Source organism: Eleutherodactylus coqui, chromosome 9, assembly GCF_035609145.1.
Source record: "Eleutherodactylus coqui strain aEleCoq1 chromosome 9, aEleCoq1.hap1, whole genome shotgun sequence".
Taxonomy (NCBI): Eukaryota; Metazoa; Chordata; class Amphibia; order Anura; family Eleutherodactylidae; genus Eleutherodactylus; species Eleutherodactylus coqui.
Window position 1 is genome coordinate 60,113,603 of NC_089845.1, and position 21,827 is coordinate 60,135,429.

At 41.7% G+C, this 21,827-nt stretch overlaps 1 protein-coding gene across 5 annotated transcripts in view; it reads right to left on the reverse strand.

Moving 5' to 3' along the window:
* NFATC1 (nuclear factor of activated T cells 1) overlaps positions 1–21,827 on the reverse strand; it is a 174,390-nt gene that overhangs the window by 35,969 nt on the left and 116,594 nt on the right. For 2 of the 5 annotated variants that reach the window (XM_066579459.1, XM_066579460.1), the window contains exon 9: positions 12,437–13,120. In XM_066579459.1, coding sequence (XP_066435556.1) covers positions 12,437–13,120 — 684 coding nt within the window. Of the gene's footprint in view, positions 1–12,436; positions 13,121–21,827 lie in introns of those variants that run through there. The other 3 variants (XM_066579461.1, XM_066579462.1, XM_066579463.1) reach the window with 3 other exon arrangements.

Below are 21,827 nucleotides of genomic sequence, written 5' to 3' on the forward strand. Positions count from 1 at the left end.
TTCACCTTCTCTATATTCCCCTGCCAAGTGCTCTCTCTAGAAGTTTCCTCTGGGATCCCACTGTGTTAACCATTAGACATATTGAAGTATTAGTGCAGAAGTCCCCAACCTTTTTGTAAGGTCACGAGCCACTATCAGCTATAATAAATGGTATTGTGCCACATGTGGCCCCTGAGCCATTGGTTGAGCAACTGTGTATTATACCAACAAACTTATGATTCTCCAGAAGGAGCAGGGAAGTGCGCATGTATAGGGAGAACAAAGAGGCATCCAAAGACAGAGAAACTGTTGGAGGAATATAGTGAATTGCCCATTATACAAGATAATTCTAAGGACAAGCAATTTTGATGCCCCAGTCAAGAGAGGGCACAAAGGTGCATTACATATTAGTTTTACTTACTGGGAACATTTATGATAAATGCACAGCCCCACCCAAATATTACCTATTAGAGATCAGCGAGCACGCTCAGTTAAGGCAGATACTCTCAAGCAAGCATCACTCTTCTCGAGTATCTGCATACTCGTCAGAGAAAATGCGGTGGGCTACAGTAATCAAATTGCTGTAGAGGCATCCAAGATGTTTGGACATGATGTCCAAATATCCTGGATGTCTTTATCATAGAGCATAGTGTTTATTCTATCCTTACACCATGTGGATGGCTTTATCTTTTTAATATATAAGGAGATCTTATGAACTCTATGGACTATAAAGCAAAGCGGGAAACGCGTCAGTATGAATTCTTGGATACATTTCTGTATGCCCTGACCAAAATATCGCTTGATCCATTGTATACCCCAAGAATCCCATTATATGAAAATGGTTTTTAGAATGACAGGGATACCGCAATCTCTTTGAAACATTCAGAAACAAATTCATACCTACCTCCTGTAAAGATCATGAATAAAGTGTTTTCTAAAGACCAACTACCCAACCCTCTTTTTTCTGAACATAGACCCCTGATGAGACTTGGTACAACTGAAACGCGTTGGGGCCATTTTCAGGATATATCTATGGTGTGATATCTATCTATGGGGCTTTGTGTGCTCAATGTCAGGCTACAGCGCCTGTTTTCTTCACCTGGATAATCGCCTCAGATTTTTGCTGATGCTACACGGGTCGTAAATATCCAAGGGATAGATTTATATAAAAGTGAGTTATATTTTATTTTATACATTTACCTACTTTCTCAGTGAATCTCTGACCAATATATGGAGAATCAAGTGTGAAAGGGTATAATAGTCTAGTATTATAATACTAAGTTATTCACTGTGTGGGCAGGTAGAGGGTGTGTAGGGCAAACAGGGTGAGAAATATTATTACACCCTGCCCTCTCAGTTAATTAATTCAACAAACCCATTGATGTGTTTACCTACAATGACTGTATTACAAATACTGCATGGTTAGATGATTTAATTCCTTGTGACTGGTGGAGATGCTCCTGAATTACCAACATTAGTCAGAAGCGGTGCCAACCTGACCCTCACAAACCTTAAAATACAAGGGATACTGGGACTTTACATTTATGTATTTTAGACTCCTTGACTCACTAAAATTTGGACTTGGACCATTTTTATACCAGGATTATAAATGTCAGAAAGTTAAAGGGAACCTTTCACCAGCTATAAGAACCACAAACTAAGTCATCATGCCCAAAGGGCAGGTTCCCAGGAGTGTACGGAGGTATTTTTTATACTTACCTGCCACCTGGTACTCATGCTGTCGGACCCGAAAGTCCACGTGTGAACTGTGTCATCAGACTGAAAGCTAAAGACTGTGGGCACGCACTCCCACTGATCTCTATGGTCAATCCCCCCATCTGTGATCGCCAAATGCCTCAATTTAATGATTCCTATTCATACAGAATTCTAGTGAACTGCATAGTTTGTTTAGCTTGTTAGGGCTCATTTGGGTTATTAAAGCAATGTGAAATTGATGTAACACAGTAACATAGTATGTTAGGCTGAAGGAAGACAATGTCCATCTATTTAGCCTGTTTCCACCCCCCTTGTTGATCCAGAGGAAGGCAAAAAAAACAAAAAACAATGAGGAAGAAGCCAATTAGCCCATTTAGGGAAAAAATTTCCATCCCGGCTCCATAATGGCAGTCAGAATAATCCCTGGATCAACATTTTAAGGTTCGCACCTGACTCCAAGACTTAGATCAACAACCCGCTGGTTAATTAATGTCTATAACCTGTAATATCATAGCGTTCTAGAAAGGCATCTAGTCCCCTCTGATGTGGAGATGTATATAGTGCTGCTATTTTTCCCTAATAGAATATATCCCTTTAGGAGGACTAGCAGACAAAATAAGTGATACACTTCTATTCTGTTCATCATAGAACAGACATTTAAAGAAGTTGTCCGATGAAAAATATTGTTTATTGTTACATCCAGTCCATAATTCTAAACATTTTTATATTCACATTTATTAAATAAAATGTTTCTATCCCCAGATATTCTAGGACTAATGTCAGAATAGCACCACCTGCTGTTTCTACTGAAGAGTATTTCTGTGTCCAGTCCACCTCAGTAAATGTTCCAAGGTGGTCACACACTGAGTCAGTCTTGCTTCTCTCTCTGCTCCACCGTGTATGGAGAGAAAGATCCTTGGTCTAGTTAGCCAGCTGCTTCTAAAGCAGGGATAGCAGAAGGTGAGGATAGTAAGCAGGGTTGCTCCTTTCAGGGTGGTTACTCCACTTAGAAAAGGGAAGCCTAGGGTAACATTTTGGTCAGTATAAGTACTTCCCTGATTAGATTTTTAACACCATTGAAAGTATTTTTCTATAGGGAGTTTTGGTGGTTTTAAATGTACTTTTCAATGAGAGGTGCGCCTGCAATTACAAGCTCCGGCAACTACATATGGGTCGGAGCAACAGCTACCACTCTGACACCTGTGTATTACAGACCCGACAGTTAATTGGCAAGAGTCCTGAGACGCAGACTCCAGACAATATTTTTTCTGGAAAACACATTTAATACAAGTTGTATTTCAGTCTAAAGGGGACTCTTTCTTTAGCAATTTATTTTTGAATAGTTTCTCTCTTAGTCATGATTTAGGCCTTCGGGGAAAAAAGTGGGCGGGGCTTTCATTCTGGGTGGGGCCACCCCAGAAAGGCAAATGTAGGTATGATTTACACCAGAAACTGGCATAATTAAACATATATGTGTCAGTCCTGGGTGGCGCTGCTCCTATATGTCTGCACACACAGAGGAGCCGAGATGCCACTAATATATGGCAAGGCGCATGCCTCTTCATATATCAGTCACATCTTGCGCCAGTCGAATTTATACTAAGACTGGATTTGGAAATTTCCCGCAATGTTTATCCCTACAAAAGAAAAATGACAAAGACTTAGCTTACATTATTTGCAGTAATGAGATTTTCTCCTCTAAATAAGTCTGAACTTCACATTTGTACATCCAGCTTTCCAACAAAAAAAGTCGTTAAGTACAAGTAAAGTTCATTGTAGCAATGTATTTAGAACAAGTTATTGGCTTGCAAATGTGTGAGCCACCTGCCCTTGTCAATTAAGGCTTACAGACCAATTTCTTCTGTGAGCCCCCAGAGAGATGTTCAGGGTAAGGGGCACAGGTTAAACAGGGAGAGGCAAGCATGAGATACCGATGGCCTGAATTGTGTTCTAAGTCTCTGCCTTGCAGGAGTAAACATTCAAACCCATTAAAGTTCCGAATGAATTATTCTGGCCCCCTTATTTATTATTTTCTTTCTATGCGTCAACTCGAAAGCTTCATCTCAAATGTTAGCAACTCAGCACGTTTTATCACAGCATGTACTCTTTCAATCATCATTAGAAATGTGGTGGGCCCTAGGTATGGGCATAGAGCCAGGTTAGTAAAACTTTCCATGAGGAAATCTCTTTTTTTTTTTATCCAAGACTGGTTATTTGGGATGAAGGGGAAGTCGTAGGTTTGGCATGTAAAATGTAGAAGAGACAATAGTTCTAAAACTTTATAAACTACCTGCATGCACCTTGTCGTAATGACATACCAACTACTGGAAACTGGAGAGGGCACATAGCCTTTCAGAAGACATAACTGTGTCAACCTCAGGCTGAACCTGCCAAGCGTGCTATTAAAAAGCGACAAACAAAAGGATACCTGCTGCACAAAAGATACTTGTGCCTATTGCAATGCCTCACTGTCAATATTTCCCATTTACAAAAGAGCTGTCTCGTGTGGCAACATGTGGTGAAATTGAAAGTGACGGCACTCAGCTCCGGCATGTTTTTCCAAAACCTAACTACAACTTAAAACATTCTTAATAGTGATGTTATTTCCTACGAATAGCGCTGACAGTCTGAAACAAAAAGCAAGTTAATCCATATTAACGCCACATGTTGTGTAACAGACGTAGAAATGCACTTGTAGGAAAAAAAGGCTACAAAAATAAACAAACTGTCGCTTCTGTAGAGAGAAATAAACTCGATTTCCAAATGTGACCTCAATCCGTGAAAATGCTTCTTTACAGAAAGAGCAGTGAAATCCAAGCATCTATACCCCACTGTCAGTAAACAAGTGGTACTTGGGAATAAAAATGATCTTAGGGCGTATATGTCCTGCATATTACATGCATATTAAATGTCTATAGTATATGTTGGGGTGTAATATGCACCAAAGTAGGACATGATTAGAGATGAGCGAACGTACTCGCTAAGGCAAACTACTCGAGCGAGTAGTGCCTTATGCGAGTACCTGCCCGCTCTCTCGTCGGGGGAGAGCGGGGAGGAACGGGGGGGGGAGATCTCTCTCTCACTCTCTCCTTCATGCTCACTCCCGCAACTCACCGCTCTCCCCCGCTGACACCTGAATCTTTTGAGACGAGCGGGCAGGTACTCGCATAAGGCACTACTTGCTCGAGTACTTTGCCTTAGGGAGTACGCTCGCTCATCTCTAGACATGATGCGTTTTTTTCACGCTCATGTGAGTAGCCCAATAGAAATCAATGGGCTTTTAACACGGCACATTGGGCACGTGAAAAATATGTGCATAATATGCAGGCGATGTACGCTCGTGTGAGCCCTTACAGATAAGATGTAGATTCTGGAAGCACAAAACAGATACCGATTTGCAAACGTTCCCACCGGTCACTCACGGTACGATGACTAGCCCACAGTGATGTTGCGTTCATAGTGATGTCATTTTAGCTGGCTGTGCCGTAGAATAGCTCTATTATTAAAGTCTCCATAAATTTGACTTTTTCTGTCTTGATATAAATATAGATTTACCATATTAGTCGCTCTCTAAGACACTCCTGACTACAGGACGCACCCAGATTTTAGACAACAGAAAATGGAAAAAAATAGTTCATGCTAATTACATTTTTTCTTGGTGGTTAAAGTAGTGAAGGGATTAATGTCACAGGCTTTGATCTGATGGTCCAAATTCAGAGTCCCATGCAGTGGGTTTTAATGGGGTTCCTAGGGACAAGACTAGAGATGAGCAAACCTACTCTTTTCGGGTGTTTTTGCACTCGAGCACCGCTTTTTCCGAGTAACTGACTACTCGGACGAAACGATTCGGGGGGTGCCGGGGGTGAGCGGGGGGTTGCCCCCTGAATCGTTTCGTCCGAGTAGTCAGTTACTCGGAAAAAGCGGTGCTCGAGTGCAAAAACACCCGAAACGAGTACGTTCGCTCATCTCTAGACAAGACACTTCAAGTGAAGAAGTAACAATGCCCAATGTTGGTTGTAAAGCATACTTCCCTACTAGAGATGAGCGAGTAGTGCCTTAGCCGAGTATCTCCCCGCTCGTCTCTAAAGATTCGGGGGCCGGCGGCGGGCGGGGGAGAGCTGGGAGGAACGGAGGGGAGATCTCTCTCTCCCTCTCTCCCCCCCCCCCCCGCAACTCACCTGTCACCCGCGCTGGCCCCCGAATTTTTAGAGACGAGTGGGGAGATACTCGGCTAAGGCACTACTCGCTTGAGTAGTTAGCCTTAGCGAGTATACTCACTCATCTCTATTCCCTACATTTCAGATGTCAAATGAGGGTACTTATCCTTTACAACAGTCTATTTAGTTCCAGATTAGTAGCCAAGTCACTTCAATATAAAAACATTTGTGCACCAAATAGCGGGACATTGGGGTAGATTTCCTAATCCTGTCTAATAGTAAAGACAGTGTAAACTTAGACCGGTCAGTCTAAATGAGTATCAAGTTTATCACTGTGGCTCATGCTGAATGATAAATTTGGTGCACACTATTATCTGCCTTTACACCCCTACAGTATTGCTTGGATTAATTTGCACCATTATTTTGTGACAAAATTTTGGCACAATTTTGACAAATATTGTTTAACTGAAGCCACTTTCTGTCCCGAAAAGTCAAACCCCATCTGCCAAGCCACAGTCTTGTTGACCTTCGGAAAGTGTCTATAATACATAATAAATGCTGTGTAAGGCATGCACACTATTGGGTGTAAATTGAGCCAAAATTCAGTTGCATTCAGATTAGTATTAGAGATGAGCGAGTATACTCGCTAAGGCATATTACTCGAGCGCGTAGTGCCTTAGCAGAGTATCTCCCCGCTCGTCTCTAAAGATTCGGGGCCGGTGGGGGGTGGGGAACGGCGGGGGAGAGAGGGGAGGAACGGAGGGGAGAGCTCTCTCTCCCTCTCTCCCCCCTGTTCCCCGCCGCAACTCCCCTGTCACCCGCGCCGGCCCCCGAATCTTTAGAGACGAGCGGGGAGATACTCGGCTAAGGCACTACTCGCTCGAGTAATGTGCCTTAGTGAGTATACTCGCTCATCTCTAACTAGTATCTTTAAACCTAGCATGTCCTAATAGAGTGAGGGGCATTCCAAGTCTTACTATCGGCCGCTTGGTTACTTTTTACACCCCTGTAGACATTTTATGAAATTACCTAACTGACAAATTGCCAATTTTGTAAGCTTCCATAGTCAGCTAACACAGACAAAATAACTTTTCAGAAATGAAACAAAATAAATAAATTACCAATCATGTATATGACTCAAAAATCTATAAAATCCGAAGTTTTTCAGAGCAATATTTGTCAGGAAATGTAGCTGTTCTAGCTTTCACTTTAAATTTTCTACAACTCCTTATGATTGGAAACACAAGCCAGGTTGAGTTGACATTTTCTCCTTTCTTCAAATTAATGTCTGAATGTCATCTTTCACTTACTCACTAGTGACTTCATCTTTAATGTCGATGAGTCTTCTTTTATATTCTCATATTCATTTATAACAATTGTTGAAAGCTCAGATCATATGCACTCAATCGACCAGCTCTGTAAACATGTGTTTTAGCCTGGTCAACCTCAACATACAACACATTCTCATGATTAAAAAATCCCGTAAGGATAAGAAACGTGAGCTACTGTTTACACGCAGTCACTGTTTAACTTCATCCAGGTCAGTGCTGCTTGTAAGATTCAAAGCATTGGGGAACACTCTAGACTAGCATGTTCCACAAAAGGTACAGAAAGATGGAGAACAATATAGCATTGTTTCACAAATAGTGAATACAAAATCTAAAGGCACGGTTACAGTATAATGCAACCTCTGTATATCAGATTATGACTAGTGGTAACAAATTAAGACAAAACCAAAACTAATATTCCAAAGGAAATGCATTCAGTATCAACAATGTAGATTTCCTTAAGTACTATCTTAAAAATGATCATTACGTCCGAGTTATTTCTTTCGATTAGCAAGCTGTTGTAGACCGAAAGCTCACATCTAGACTCCCAAGCGAATAGTCGTATAAATATCATTGGACAACTTCTGTTTAGAGTTATTATCATTAAAGGGGATGTTTAAATTGCACAGTTAATGTCCAGTGTCCAGCAAACATCCAACTAATCATGAGCTGATGATGAGGAATCCAGCTGTTGGAACCCTTGGAGATGAGCTTACAGATGTAGCAAACATTGAACTTGACACTTAATTTGTTGACTTTACAATTTCAGCAAACTTTACTTTTACACTTAGCAGAACAAAAAGTTGAAAAAGTTATTGAAAAAGTCAAGTTAAAGGGGTGTTCCCAGACTTAAAGGGATTTTCTCACTGCCAGGAAAAGTCTGCCAACAGCTGGGCCCAGCCTAAAATAAAAAAACAGAGCATACTCAATTTTCCTCACCAACCCCCATGGTGCAGCTGAGCAGCTCCCATGGCCCCAACACCAGCTTCTTGGTGTATGGCCCAGCGGAAGTCAGGTGACTGTTGCAGCCAATCAGAGGCCACATCCTCACCATCCCCAATTCCTGGCATCATGGTCCCAAGATGTGAGTGTTGATGCCAGGAGTTTGGAGACACTAGGTCAACAAAAATAAATTGACTAGAGTTCAAGTTCCTTTTAAACAGAATGAGGTCCAGCGTCTCCATTGCATGGGAACTGTAGTATTACTGCCATTCATACGAATTGCCAACCATGTGCTACGTGAACGGACTGGGTATACTAGACCAAGAGATTCCCAGAAAGGGGCCCTCTATGACATCTTTAAAGCATGTGTCATACTCAGAGGAGAGCAGGAAGAAGAAGTCTGTGGATTTGTCTGTCCAGGTGTCTGCAGACATGACATGTAGGGTCATGGTAGCGACTGATTAATTTATTTCCCTAATTAAAAATATACTTGCTACGTGGGGTCTAAAACCTGTTTTTGACTCAGTGGACTTCGTCATTATATTTTTAGCCAGGGAAATAAACTGCAGTACTTACCATTGATTAAAACTTTGCTAAAGCCCAGAAAGACCCCAGCTAATGTTTGGGCACTCTTGAGCTTTATAGGTACTTTCAGGTGTCACTATATGTTTCAAACTGAGATCACACATTTATATGAGTAGACATATATGCTCCTGGACATAAGCACTGACCTGTTTTATATTAGTAAAATTCATTAGTAAGAGTTACAGAATCATATCCCAAACTGGAATAAAGAATTAGAACAAGTCTGACATTTTTATTGAGCTTTGCAGCTGTGGTAATAAGGAAATTTCTTTTCGTCTGCACAGTAAAAAGCTCCCCTTGTTAGTGAAGCCCCAAGCAACCCCCTGTTTTTTATACCCGCATCCAGCAAAATCCTGCAGTTAACTATGTCTAAAAATTCTTAGGCAAGACACAATGAATTAGTTAAAGGAGACAAGTCAATTGTAAATTCTAATCCTATTCAAAGTAAATAGCTCATGTATCACAGTAATACGAGGGGTTGGGGTCCTTGGGATACACAGTGGTGAGTGCTAAATTACAGCTCGGTGAGGTCACATAATCACATTTTAGATTAACCTTTCAAAATATCACAATAAATCTTTCAGAAGCAAAGCCTGACAACTTGGTCAACTTTTTTTTTCCTTCAACGAGTTATAAAGTCTAAAACTGGCTCCTAGAGAAAAAAAACAACAGTTTCTAGGCATTGGATTTAGTTATATATATGCACTATAGATGATTTTCAAGCAATTGTTTTACATAAATTGATTGATTTAAAGGGAATCTGCCAGGTCGAACATAATGTCAAAACTTCAGTCATCATGTTATAGAGCAGGAGGAGCTGAGCAGATGGATATAAAGTTGTATGGGGAAAGATTCAGTAGAACTTGTATTTCATTCATTTACATATCTTCGCTCATTGTGAGCTGAACAGTCCAATGGGCGGAGCTGTCAGTGATTGACAGATATCTGTGGATGACTGTACATACAGGGGTAGCTGTCAGTCACTGATGGGACCGCCCATTGGACTGTTCAGGTCAGGATGAGCAGAGATATAAATGAATAAAATACAAGTTCTACAGAACTTTTCCCCATAAAACCATATATCATTCTTCTCAGCTCCTCCGGCTCTATAGCTTGATGCCTGCAGTTTGAGCAGCATATTCAAGCTGTGGAAAACATAATTTAAAATGCAGCCTTGTGCAGGTTATGGCTGCACAACTATATGTATCTAAATCTATGTAACACATTTTAAAGAACACTGCCTTAGTGGTTCAAAAAAGTAGGGAAAATGGGGTATCAGAAGAACCACATCTCAGCCAAGTTAACACACAACATAGTGAAAATGAATCCTTTGAAAGGTATGTATTAAAAGAGATCTTGAAAAAACAATTCTACCTTAAAGGACCCTGCCACATCTTTTGAACCCTTAAAACTAGAGTTATAAAGGTTCACGGAGACGGTCCGTGGAGTCCAGGGGTTTGATTTTTCTACTCAACTGACTCCCTATTCCCTCGCTGTCAACCACCAAAGCCTCTGCTCATTGAGCGGATTCCTCTTCATTGCTTGTGGGCATGCACACTATCCTCTCATTATGGACATTTGCACACAATGAAGAGGAGTCTGCTCAACGCACTAAGCTTTTTTTTGGGAGGCCGACAGTGAGGGAATGGGGAGATAGGTGAGAATGAAAAACAGACCCCCGCACTCAGGCGCCCCTCTTCAATGAGCTCAAGGCACATGACAGGTTGCCTTCAAATAAAAAATATTCATTGTTAAGCTGTTCTCTTTTGTGGTATCTTTTATGATTCTATTAAGTTTCAGATTTATTTTTATGTAATTGATGCTACATTTCCAGTATACAGCTGTGTACTTAAAGCAATACGACCATCTTCCAATTGGAAGGCAGTAGGCTTGGCTTCTCTAACCCCCAGGAATCAGTTAATACCATTGGAGAGAAGCTGCAACTGGCCAAAGATAGAGTTTGGCATCATGTATATGTATGGACTGTGTGTGTCGTACTATGGTGCCTCTATTCACCACAGTATTCTCCCTTACCACCAATGCCTTTAGGGGATAATGCATTATGCCATAGTCTTTTTTTAAATCACAGATTTATTTTGAGCTTCTGTTATATCTCTGTGGATCAGATTTTATAACGGAAGCTCAAAATAAATCTGGCATAAAAAAAAGATTATGGCATAAAGCATATTGCCTCCGTCCAAGAATGCAACCAAGATACCACAGATCATGACGTCAGGTCCTGGAGGAAGAGGCCCATATAAGGGCAATAACCAATCAGCTACAGATTCTTACTTTATGAAGTATTAACTATGCATACTATCTATAAAACCCCATGCAGCTTGATTAGAATAAAGAAGTGTCATTTTTGCTGAACAGTGTGTCAGAGTGATTCTTCCCATGCATGTGCAGGCCTTGGAATGTCTAATTAGGAAGGGGGCAGATATTCATAAGGTACTCTTAGTACTAATGCATAACAGGAGTCTTTAAATTTCTGTGCATGGCATATTACAGATTACACAACAAGGATCTGCAATATGGCAGTGTGCATGAGACCTAACATAACTTATCAACCAAGGTTAGGCTATATTCAGAAAAGAACCGCAACCGGATTAAAAAAAAACACAACAAATCGCAACCCAACCTGCGGGTGTCGTTTTTCATGCAGTTTTAACCACGCTGTCTGACAACGCCATTGCACACCATTAAGAATCTGTAACCGGTTGTGTGACAACTAGAGATGAGAGAGCATACTCACTAAGGGCAATTGCTCGATTGAGCATTGCCCTCAGCAAGTACCTGCCCGCTCGGGAGCAGAGATTCGGCTGCCGGCGGCGGGCAGGGAGCTGCGGGGGAGAGCGGGGAGGAACGGAGGGGAGATCTCTCTCTCTTCCCCCCGCTCCCTCCTGCTCACTGCCGCAACTCACCTGTCACCCACGCCGGCACCCGAACCTTTTCTCATGAGCCGGGAGATACTCGCTAAGGACAATGCTCGATTGAGCAATTGTCCTTAGCGAGTATGCTCGCTCATCTCTAGTGACAACCCATTTGGGAACTACAGTGGCTGCTGTTTGTAGTTGTCATCCATCAACTCAACTTAATTGAATAATAAAATAGTTCACAAGAGGTAAATTTAGGGACTTGCCTTTTTCAGGAAACAGAAATGACCTTGCCCCAGACCTGCCCATGTCATTGTATAGCCTCTTTCTAATATTTTCGATATTACAACCTTCCTTAATTAGATCTTTCATTTGCACTAGTTTCATAAAAGCAATTAATAAACTGAAAGCTTTTCTTAAACAGCTATATAACTGTGATGAATACAGTCCTTTTAGATTAATGTGACATTTTGTGCTACTGGAGTGTCTGCATAAGAGAGCTGAACTATTCATAGCTAGACATTTTATTGTACTTCTACTCAGACTTTATCAAATCACCTGCATGAGCTAAGAGCATATGGTTGCAATTACTTTTGTGTAGCAATTGGTGGTTAAGCTACCTCTGTGGTTACGAATGGCATTTAATACTTAAAAAACTCAGTATGAGAAATGCTACATTAGGAACATTTTCAATTCCCTTTTCTTATTTTTATTAATTCTAAATGGACACATTTCTGCACCATTTCTTAGTTCTGTTAATTTATGAGTGCTCCTGAAAGCATCTGGTTAATAAAGAACTTACTGATACAGCAATATAGTGGAATGAATGCCTCAACAGCTGCAGAACACTTACCATCATCCAAGTACAACTGATCCAATTCCTCAGGCTCACACTTGATGGTTACAGGAATAGGGGCCAAATTATGATTACTGTCCTCATGCAACTCTGGCAGTGACAGAGGTTGAGTGGTTGGAGATTCATTTCTCTGAACCTTCTGCTGTTGGTGCTGCTGTTGGCCCATTACTGATGAGTGAGTTGGACTGCAGGGCTGCAAATAGGATGGCTCTTGGGTAATAGATGGAACTGGAGAAGAGGGACTGTTGGGATAGACTGTTTGTTGAAAACCAAGGGGACAGCTACTGCTCTGATGGAGACTCACCTGCGGCTGCAGCATGATGTGGGATGACTGTTCGGGTGAACTTGGGTGCACAACTATAGACCGTGGCACTTCCTGTATGGTGGGGACACCTCCAGTGGGCTGCTGAAGTCCTAGCTGTGAGTGACCAGGATTCGAGATGCATTTGTTGTAACTTGAAAGGTCATGGAGTTTGGGACTTGAGTTTGGAGACGATGACATCACAGTGTTTCTCTGCTGACAGGACGTGAAGCCAGACACAAGGCACGAACCAGGATCAGAGGGCATCAAGATCTGTTGACTGTAGTATGGCTTGGAGAGTTGAGTTAATCCTTGGTTCATTGGGCCACAGGTTGGAGCTGACTCATAGTCATCGGTGGGCTCTGTTTTTATAATTGGAACTGTTAGGAGAGGAGAGAAAAAATTAAATAAACACGAGTTGCATTTTGGTCAGATCAAGTTGGCTTGTGGCTAGGATACCCCTTGCAAAACAAACAACGTCTTGAATAAGACTTTGTGTGTCTTTTGCCTCGTTCTCCCACCCAATAAAAAAAAACTATGAGTCATCAGCATAAGAAAGTCACAGCTGGTTCTAATATTCAAAAGAGCTATTTTCTTTGGAATCTCCTCCAGCACTAATGTGCTATAAAAATCTATTTGCAAATAGCCATGTTGCTGAAGAAGCTTTGGACCCAAGGGCTCCATGGATTTCTATTAATCAAAGCAAAAAAACAAAAAAAAATTCACTTGGATGTATTACTGCCTTTTCTGCTGCTACTGATGGATCACTTGATAAATGTCTGTGTGTTTGGTCAAATTGCTGTCAGACTAAACAGATTCAAATGAATCAAGTATAAAATATATACAAGAACATTCGGTTGTGGTTTATGATGTCACCAGCAACTAAGTGAATTATACGAGTGTCCTGCAATGTGAACGCATTTGGATCAACTGTTTTCAGACTACTGAAGGCTATAATGTTATCATGTTTAGTACACAATGTAATGTCATTCATTATTGCAGTATGCGCCTGATTAACAATCACTCTATTCATGACAGGGGCATATTGGCATTGCCAGATATAACAAGTATTTCTTCACTGGGCCATAACGTTTCTGCTGATGTAAGCAACAGACAACAGAGAAGTTGATCACTGGCTAATTGCTCTGCACTTCAACCCATGCGCATGCCCGGTATATGGAGATGCATCAATAGTGCGTGTGATGCTATACTAAGGGGAATAACTTGCTCCTTGTAAAGACTGTCAATCTGGCTTGGAGAGTCTTATAAACCAGATAATGCTTCTGGGGGAGCCTTCCAACATGACCAGATATATAAGCGAAATTAGAGTCTTCTCTATAAGGAAAAGACACCAATCTGCCGATAGCTGTTTTGAGGTTTTTGCCCCTTATCACTGCAGAGTAGGGTCCTGGTTAGCTGAATAAGAGGTTCTAGATATGGGACTATGGGGATAAAGTTGTGTAGACCGTCAATTTGGCACCTAATAAATAGTACTTAAGAGCCCACTTACTTCCTGCAGTGGGGTCCGTCTGCTTTACACCCAGTTGCCAAGCTTTTGGACAGAACAAAAAGCGCTTGGGTATTTTCAGCCGCATTTGTGATGGAACCTCCTACTGGAGGTACTGATGCAGATGTTAGACCGGCCTTACATGATGATTTTCTCAGCAAGCATTGCCTGCCCTAAAAGACTGCCTACGCAACCTTGGCATCTCACCCAGCCAAGCAGGAACAAGCTGTGCACTGACAAGGGGCAAAAAAAGTAAAACAGCTGTCTGCAGATTGATATCCTTTCCTTATGGAGAAGACTTAGGTTTGACTTATATTCCTGGTCTGCTGTAAGGCCTGTTAAAGGGTCGCACTCTGGCTTATAGGGTTGCTATCCAATAAGAGCCACTACAGAGCCCGCTTTCTTTTTCCAGGAGAGCTCATTTACATGCTGTTATACTAGTGACATACTGATGACATGTCATAGGGATATGTCAAAAGTTTTGATGGCACCAAAGCAGCAGAAAGACTCTTCCAAGCGCTGTCATGGTTCACTAGCTGAAGACAGGCTCAATAGAAAGTCTATGGGCCAGTTTGCAGCTAGAGAGCAGTGACAACGATGGGATGAGTGCTTCGTTCTAGCGATGAGTGGTGGTCTCAGCACCAAGAACCCCAGTGATCATGAATGTTTACATGTCTATATGACATGTGAAAAGTTTTTGGAAAATACAGTTATGCTCTTCTTGTTATCTGCCCTACATGTATGGTGAATGTGGGATGTCATTGTATATAGCGGACTCTGAATCTGAGCTTGCTGTATGCGCAGTGGGTGTCAGCTGTCATTGACAGCCAACACACAGCGACAACAGCAGAGATTGGATGACTCTGATCTCTGCTGTTAACGCATTAGATGCTGCTGGCAGTCCTAACAGGGACATTTAAAAAGCCAAACAGAGGCCAAGTTTCATACTCGATACGAGACCCGAACAGTCACCTGAAATATCTGCCCGAAACAAGATCACGGGCTACAGTGACAGGGCTTAATAAAAAGCACTGAGAGGGGCATTGGGGTAGTGGCAGGATAAGCTTATACAATTTTTTTGATAGGGGAAATGGGTTAAGGCGCACCGCTAGTATCATCCCTGGCTGCTAGTGCTGCATTGATAGGTCATTTAAAACACTCAGTGATGCAATGTAAAGTTCTTTGCAAAGTTTTTTTTCGGCAGCCATGAAAGGAAGTTGTGAAAGGGGCCTCAAGCTGAACTTTCTCAGCCAGGCCCACGAGCCTTTAGCTATGCTGCGGCACACCGGAAACACCGTAAAAATCTCCCCCCTCTCCCACCACAAAAAATTGATATACGGTAGTATAATTGTGTTTTTTTTCCATTTTGCCCTACTTAGAAAGTTTTTCAATACATTATATGGTGCATTAAATAGTACCAATGAAAATCGCAACTTGCCCCACAAAAAGAGAAACCCTCATGTAGCCGTGTTGCCAGAAAATGAAAAAGTTACGATCTTTTGCCAGTGAGGTTGGAAAAATTAAAATAAAAAAAAAATAACAATGGGTGCAGCAGGAAGGGGTTAAAGGGGTTGTCCGGTTCCTTTTTTGAATTTTAAAGGCAGGTGCTGATGTACTAAAACAACAAATATAATAATACTTACCCATCCTCAGCTCCAATGTTTCAGTCCTGCTGCTCTCCCAGTTTCTGTTGACAGCGGAAGTCAGGTGACTGCTGATCAGAGGCTGCAACATCAGCATTCCAAACTTCTGGCATCATGGCATCCAGGATGTGAGTGCTGATACCAGCAGAACGAGCAGTGATGCTGCAGCCTCTGATTGGCAGGCAGCAATTACCTGATTCCTGCTATCAACAGAGACTGGGAGACTAATGGGACTGCAATGCTTAATCGCCGAGGCAGCGGATGGGTAAGGACTACTGTATTTGTTATTTTAGCACAAAATTTGAAAAAGGAACCAGACCACCTTTAAGTTTATCTGTAGTTGAGCTATGTTTTTTAGAGATGAGCGAGTATACTCGCTAAGGCTAACTACTCGAGCGAGTAGTGCCTTAGTTGAGTATCTGCCCGCTCGTCTCTAAAGATTCGGCTACCGGCGGCGGGGGAGAGCGGGGAGGAACGGAGGGGAGATCTCTCTCTCACTCTCTCCCCCCTGCTCACTCCCATAACTCTCCTGTCACCCGCGCCGGCCCCCGAATCTTTAGAGACGAGCGGGGAGATACTTGGCTAAGGCACTACTCGCTCGAGTAGTTAGCCTTAGCGAGTACGCTTGCTCATCTCTAATGTTTTTCATAAAAAGAAAGACAATTATATCGAATACACGGGACCTCATTGCACGCCGAGAGTGAGGTCAATATAAAGCATAAGCGATCACGCTGTATTCCACAATTTTAGATATAAAATAGATACTATTTACAAATAGAAACACATGAAAATTAAACATTCTTCAGACCCGCGAAATCGTATGTAGAGCACAGACAATGAATTCTCACACGGAATTGAATTCCTTTAACTTCACTCCCTACTATTAAGAAAATTAGTCACAAACAAAATAAATCACACCCTGGTAAGTGTATTACAGCATAATAAGCTGTTCGTCTTATTTGTGTGCATTAAAACAACACTAATGAGAAACTGGCAGCATCATTGAGAAATATAATGCAGGGAATATTTAATTGTAGAACACATTTTTCCTTCTCTTTTGGCAAGTTCTCCAAGAAAGTTAAGCAGTCCCAAGACTAGAGTAGAATCTACAAGCCGACTTGGACGCAGTACAGTAACTCTCACTTATTTCACAGCCTATGACTGCCCTGGCATAAGACATAAGCAAAAATATGCCTGCCACAATTATTTGAATAGCTTCATATTACTGCTGTGTTGTGCTGAGATAGTCCACGTCTGCTAAGTCCACTATCATTATTTGTGGCACATACCACGATTTTCTTCCAGTAAGATTGATACGGAATTTAAAAGAAAAAAACCTACTGCATGACTCCTTATGAAATTAGGGGGGATGGTTCAGAGGTACAGAATGCCCCTTTAGAATACAATGTGACTATGTGCATGTGGCCTTAGGACATGCTCACATGTGGGGAGATTTGCTGCAGACATTTCTGGAACTGTGTCATAGATTTAAATGGGTTGTGCAAAAATCATTGCACATGCTGCAGGAACAACCAACTAAGATACAGGGGGTGGACAAAAATATGGAAACACCATACGACAGGCATGCCTTAAGTTATATGGGATCGTAAATCATATTTCTATAAGGCATGTAGAGACCGATTTTATGCGGAGGTAATATGGCACAGATGCTGTGAACATTTGCGCGAGCACCACGGTTCCATTGGTCAGGGGTTTGAACCACTCAGTTGCTCTTACCAGCTGCTCCCAAAACCACAGAGAGCAGGGCAAGAGGTGAAGTAAACACAAATTTGTCAGGAAAGCTCTCAGCTAAGCACAGCTCAAAAAGACAGCTCAGTGCTAATGATTAAAATCCCATGCATTTCATATGCTGTTTCCATATTTTTTGTCCACCCCCTGTATATGGAACCCATTTTCAGGCACAGATATTTCAGCAACAAATCTGCTGTGTATCAAGATATCCCTAGACACCTCAACACATTAGGATCTACTCCTGCAAGCATAAACTTCACTAAGACTGTGCTAAACATATACAAAGAAGTATTTTACGAGATCCACTGCGAGGCCTTACAAGCAGCCTTGGCCTCACTAACATAATCACACTTATCAGCGTCTTCTACTAAAGATCAGATGCTGTTCTCCACACATCTGCAACTTCCTTTCACATTACCGTACTTGCAAACTATCACCATAGAAGCTATCTCTTCGGCTGATAGCTCATAGGTTAAAATAGTAGATCATAAAAGAACACAACTGTGGAAATGTTCTAAAACAGTTGAGTAATATAAGAAGGCCTGGTTCTCAGTGTAGATGTCAGTAGAAGTGTATGCAATCAGTGTTTCCACAACTCGGCAATTACGAGCCTGAGATGCATGTTACAGGAAGGTCAGACTAATGTTAAATGTCAGCGTTGTGAGGCAGTGTTGACTGAGTCTCTACTCAACTTTCTTTGTTAAAGAAAGACATTTCTCCTGCGCCCCCCTTATGTCACACATTAACATTTCTGTGCTGTTAGTCAGTATTACGGTTACAGCGTGATGTAATCAGCTGGCTTTCAATGATCAAGCAAATCTGGATTCTGTCCACAATGCAGAATGGACTCAGCTTGTTCTAGTGGTCCTGCTACACAAGTGAATAAATGGAAAGAATATAAGTAATAGAGCTGCAATTGGACACTGAACAGTAGCAGATATGTGGGACTGAGTAGATTTGTAGATCTGGTGTAAGTGGTAGAGGCCAAGGCATAACGGAACCAACATGTCCCATATTAAAGCTGAGGCCTCTCTCCACCATGTTTACATTCAACAACAAAAAAAGTTCATGGCACGGCTCTACTTTGCATCATGTGTTGAATACTACATTCCTGCATTGAATTTCAACTACCCTTTCACTGACTGACATAACTGTAACTCTAATTAGAGTTGTTCCATGTTTCCCTCTCATAAAGAATACTGTTCATGGTTAACTGCAAACATTTTTTTGCATTTATACTTGTTAAAAATTGCTTATATTGCCAGATATAATGCTGGAATAGCACAACCTGCTGTTTCCATTGAATAGCCCTTCTGTGACCACCTCAGTAAATGCACTGAGGTGGTCGCACATGCTCAGTCTTGCTTCCTTCTCGGCTCCACTGGGTATATGTAGAGATTCCTGGTGGGATGAGTCATCTGCATCTGGAGTTTAGTGCCTTCTCCAACTTCTCAGTACCAGTGAGAAGAAGCCATTTCTAGTACACTGCTTCTTATTGGCTGGCACAATATTAGGAATCACTCCAGCACACACGTAATAGAAGATATGGGTGGTCTGACCAAACAGATGTGACTACTTATTAAGTGGACATTTGTAAAGGTAATCAGTAAAACACCGGGGGGGGGGGGGTACCATAAAAAGTATGTAACATCAATATTTAGATGCTGGAGCATTTTTTTAAACGACTCCAAATGAAATAATTGTTGCATTTTGAATAATCTATGTTTATTCGTGGGAAAATCCCTTTAAACTGAAGGCTGTCATTGAGACATCTCAAGAGATGAAACTGGTTCTTGATCTGACCAAATGCAAAGAAGAGATAATTCCAGCAGCACTCTCTCAACCAAATTATCGGGGGGGGGGGGGGGGGTTCAGTGATGCATGTCTCTGTACAGACAGGGACTATGATCCACAAATTTCCAATAGAAGAAGAAGATTCCTAGGCAGCATCAAATAGGTGCAGCTAAAACTCAAACATGATGGTTGAGGGACTTTATTGCATGCAGCCCAAAAATAGCAGCAACGTTCCAACCCACAATGCAGATGGGTCTTTGTCAAGCTTAACAAAGATCCGTCTGCATTGTGGGTTGAAACGTTTCTGCTATCTTTGGGCTGCGTGCAATAAAGTCCCTCAACCATCATGTTTGAGTTTTAACTGCACCTATTTGATGCTGTCTGGAATCTTCTTTTATTGGTTCTTGAACTATGACGTATTACTAGAATGAAGGTGGCTTGTGGGCTTCCGAGCTCTGCCCCCACTTTCAGCTTAGGGGTCTTCAGTGGGAGCCCTAGCTCATAGTATTCCACTGATGAATTGTTCTAAAAAGTTCTCAGCGAAATGTCAATGTCTAAAGATGAACCCTCTCGTTAAATAAGCATGTATGCTTATGATGTCAGTAGGCGGACTGTGACTAAACGGTAGTCCATGGACTAAAACAAAAAAAATTAGAGGAATTTAAAATGATCATAATATTATATCCCGTGGCTCTAAATGGCTTGACTCTAAAACAGCCCAAAGCAGGCATTAATCATTAGATGAAAGTAGGCAGGATCCAATGCACATGGTAGAACCTGACAGTCCTCTGACACTAGACACCAGGGGAAAAAGGATCAGGCAAATTAGGCTTCAACATATTCCATCCTTTCTTCCTCTACAAGATGAGCACTGACAAAGGCGTTTAGCTATGGAGTATTTACCTAACCCCATTGAAATAAACATGGATACTCAGAGGATCTCATATCTGACCAACATTACACCTCTCAGATCAATGTGTTTCTTGTAGTCCTACTGATTACAATTTTAGCAACATATACAGAAAATTGAAAATAACACCCCACCAAGACAACATCCAAGATGGTGAACACAGACAGAAAATTTGGAAGCAATCAAAGATTTAAAAAAAGTTGCATATACATTTTCTATATTAATGAGTCATTTGCATAGAAGGTTTAAAATGCAGACACCAAATTATTAATAACATAAAAGATTCCATGACTCTACGGAACATCTATTACATATTCCTCCCTAGTTGTACACAATGAAATGTGAACACCAGCACCCTTTCCACTCATGTAAGCACCCATAAGGGTGGACACCCACTTGCTATGCGATTGCTTTGCGATGCAAGAGTGGCAATCAGAGTCAGTACTCAACTGTCATTCAATGATGGCTGGGCACTGCCTCTGATTGGCCACAGTGCTCAGCCAATCAGAGGCAGCGCTTTCTGGAGGCGGGGATTTTTCAACCTCCGGCCTGCAGAACAGAGAAGAAGACTAGACAGCTCTTCAAGGTGAGTTAATCTTTTTTCTTTTACTTTTTTTAACAGCTTGCTTTGAATTTCAGGGAAGGGCTTATATTTCAAGCCCTTCCCCGAAAATCATCGCTGCAAACCCACTGGTTTCAATGGGCATCAGCAGTGCTGGCCCCTTTGAAAGAAATGGGAGAGCACCACGGACTTCTGTCACAGCTGTGTCAGGGAAGCGCAATGCTCCCCCTATTGTTTTCAATGGGGCTAGCGCTGTTGCTACTGGCTGCATTGAAAACAATGGGCGATATCGCCCATTCTCTTTTGCGATGCGAGATTACAATGAAAACATTGCAAATAAAAATGAAACCATTGAAAATCATTGGTTTCATTATCATGCGTTTTCACTCACTCTCGCATCGCAAAGCTATCGCATAGCCAGTGGGTGTCCACCCTAAGACACATCTCATGTTTCCCAAAATATAGTTAATACCCTACAACTAATATAGCTTTGATATCTTGAATTGATGGGATATTTATTACTCACCCCAGTAGTCTTTCCCCCATTTCAGTATACAGCATATAGAGATTGAATTTAGAGGTGTAAAACTCTTATTGCTCAGGTAAGGTAAAGAACCAAGTCACGACTGACTCCTAGGGTGACATCAAATCATGAGATTTTCTTGGCAGACTGTTTTTGCTGAGTGGTTTGCCATTGCCTTCCCCAGTCATCTTTTACCCCCCAGCAAGCTGGGTACTCATTTTACCGACCTCAGAAGGATAAAAGGCTGAGTCAACCTTGAGCCGGCTACCTGAACCAAGCGGGGATTGAACCCACAACCTTCAGATCCTTAACCTACTTGCCTTAACACATGGGGCTCCTTACTGATCAAACATATGTCAAAACAAAATTAATAGGTCAGTACATTTCTTTTTATGA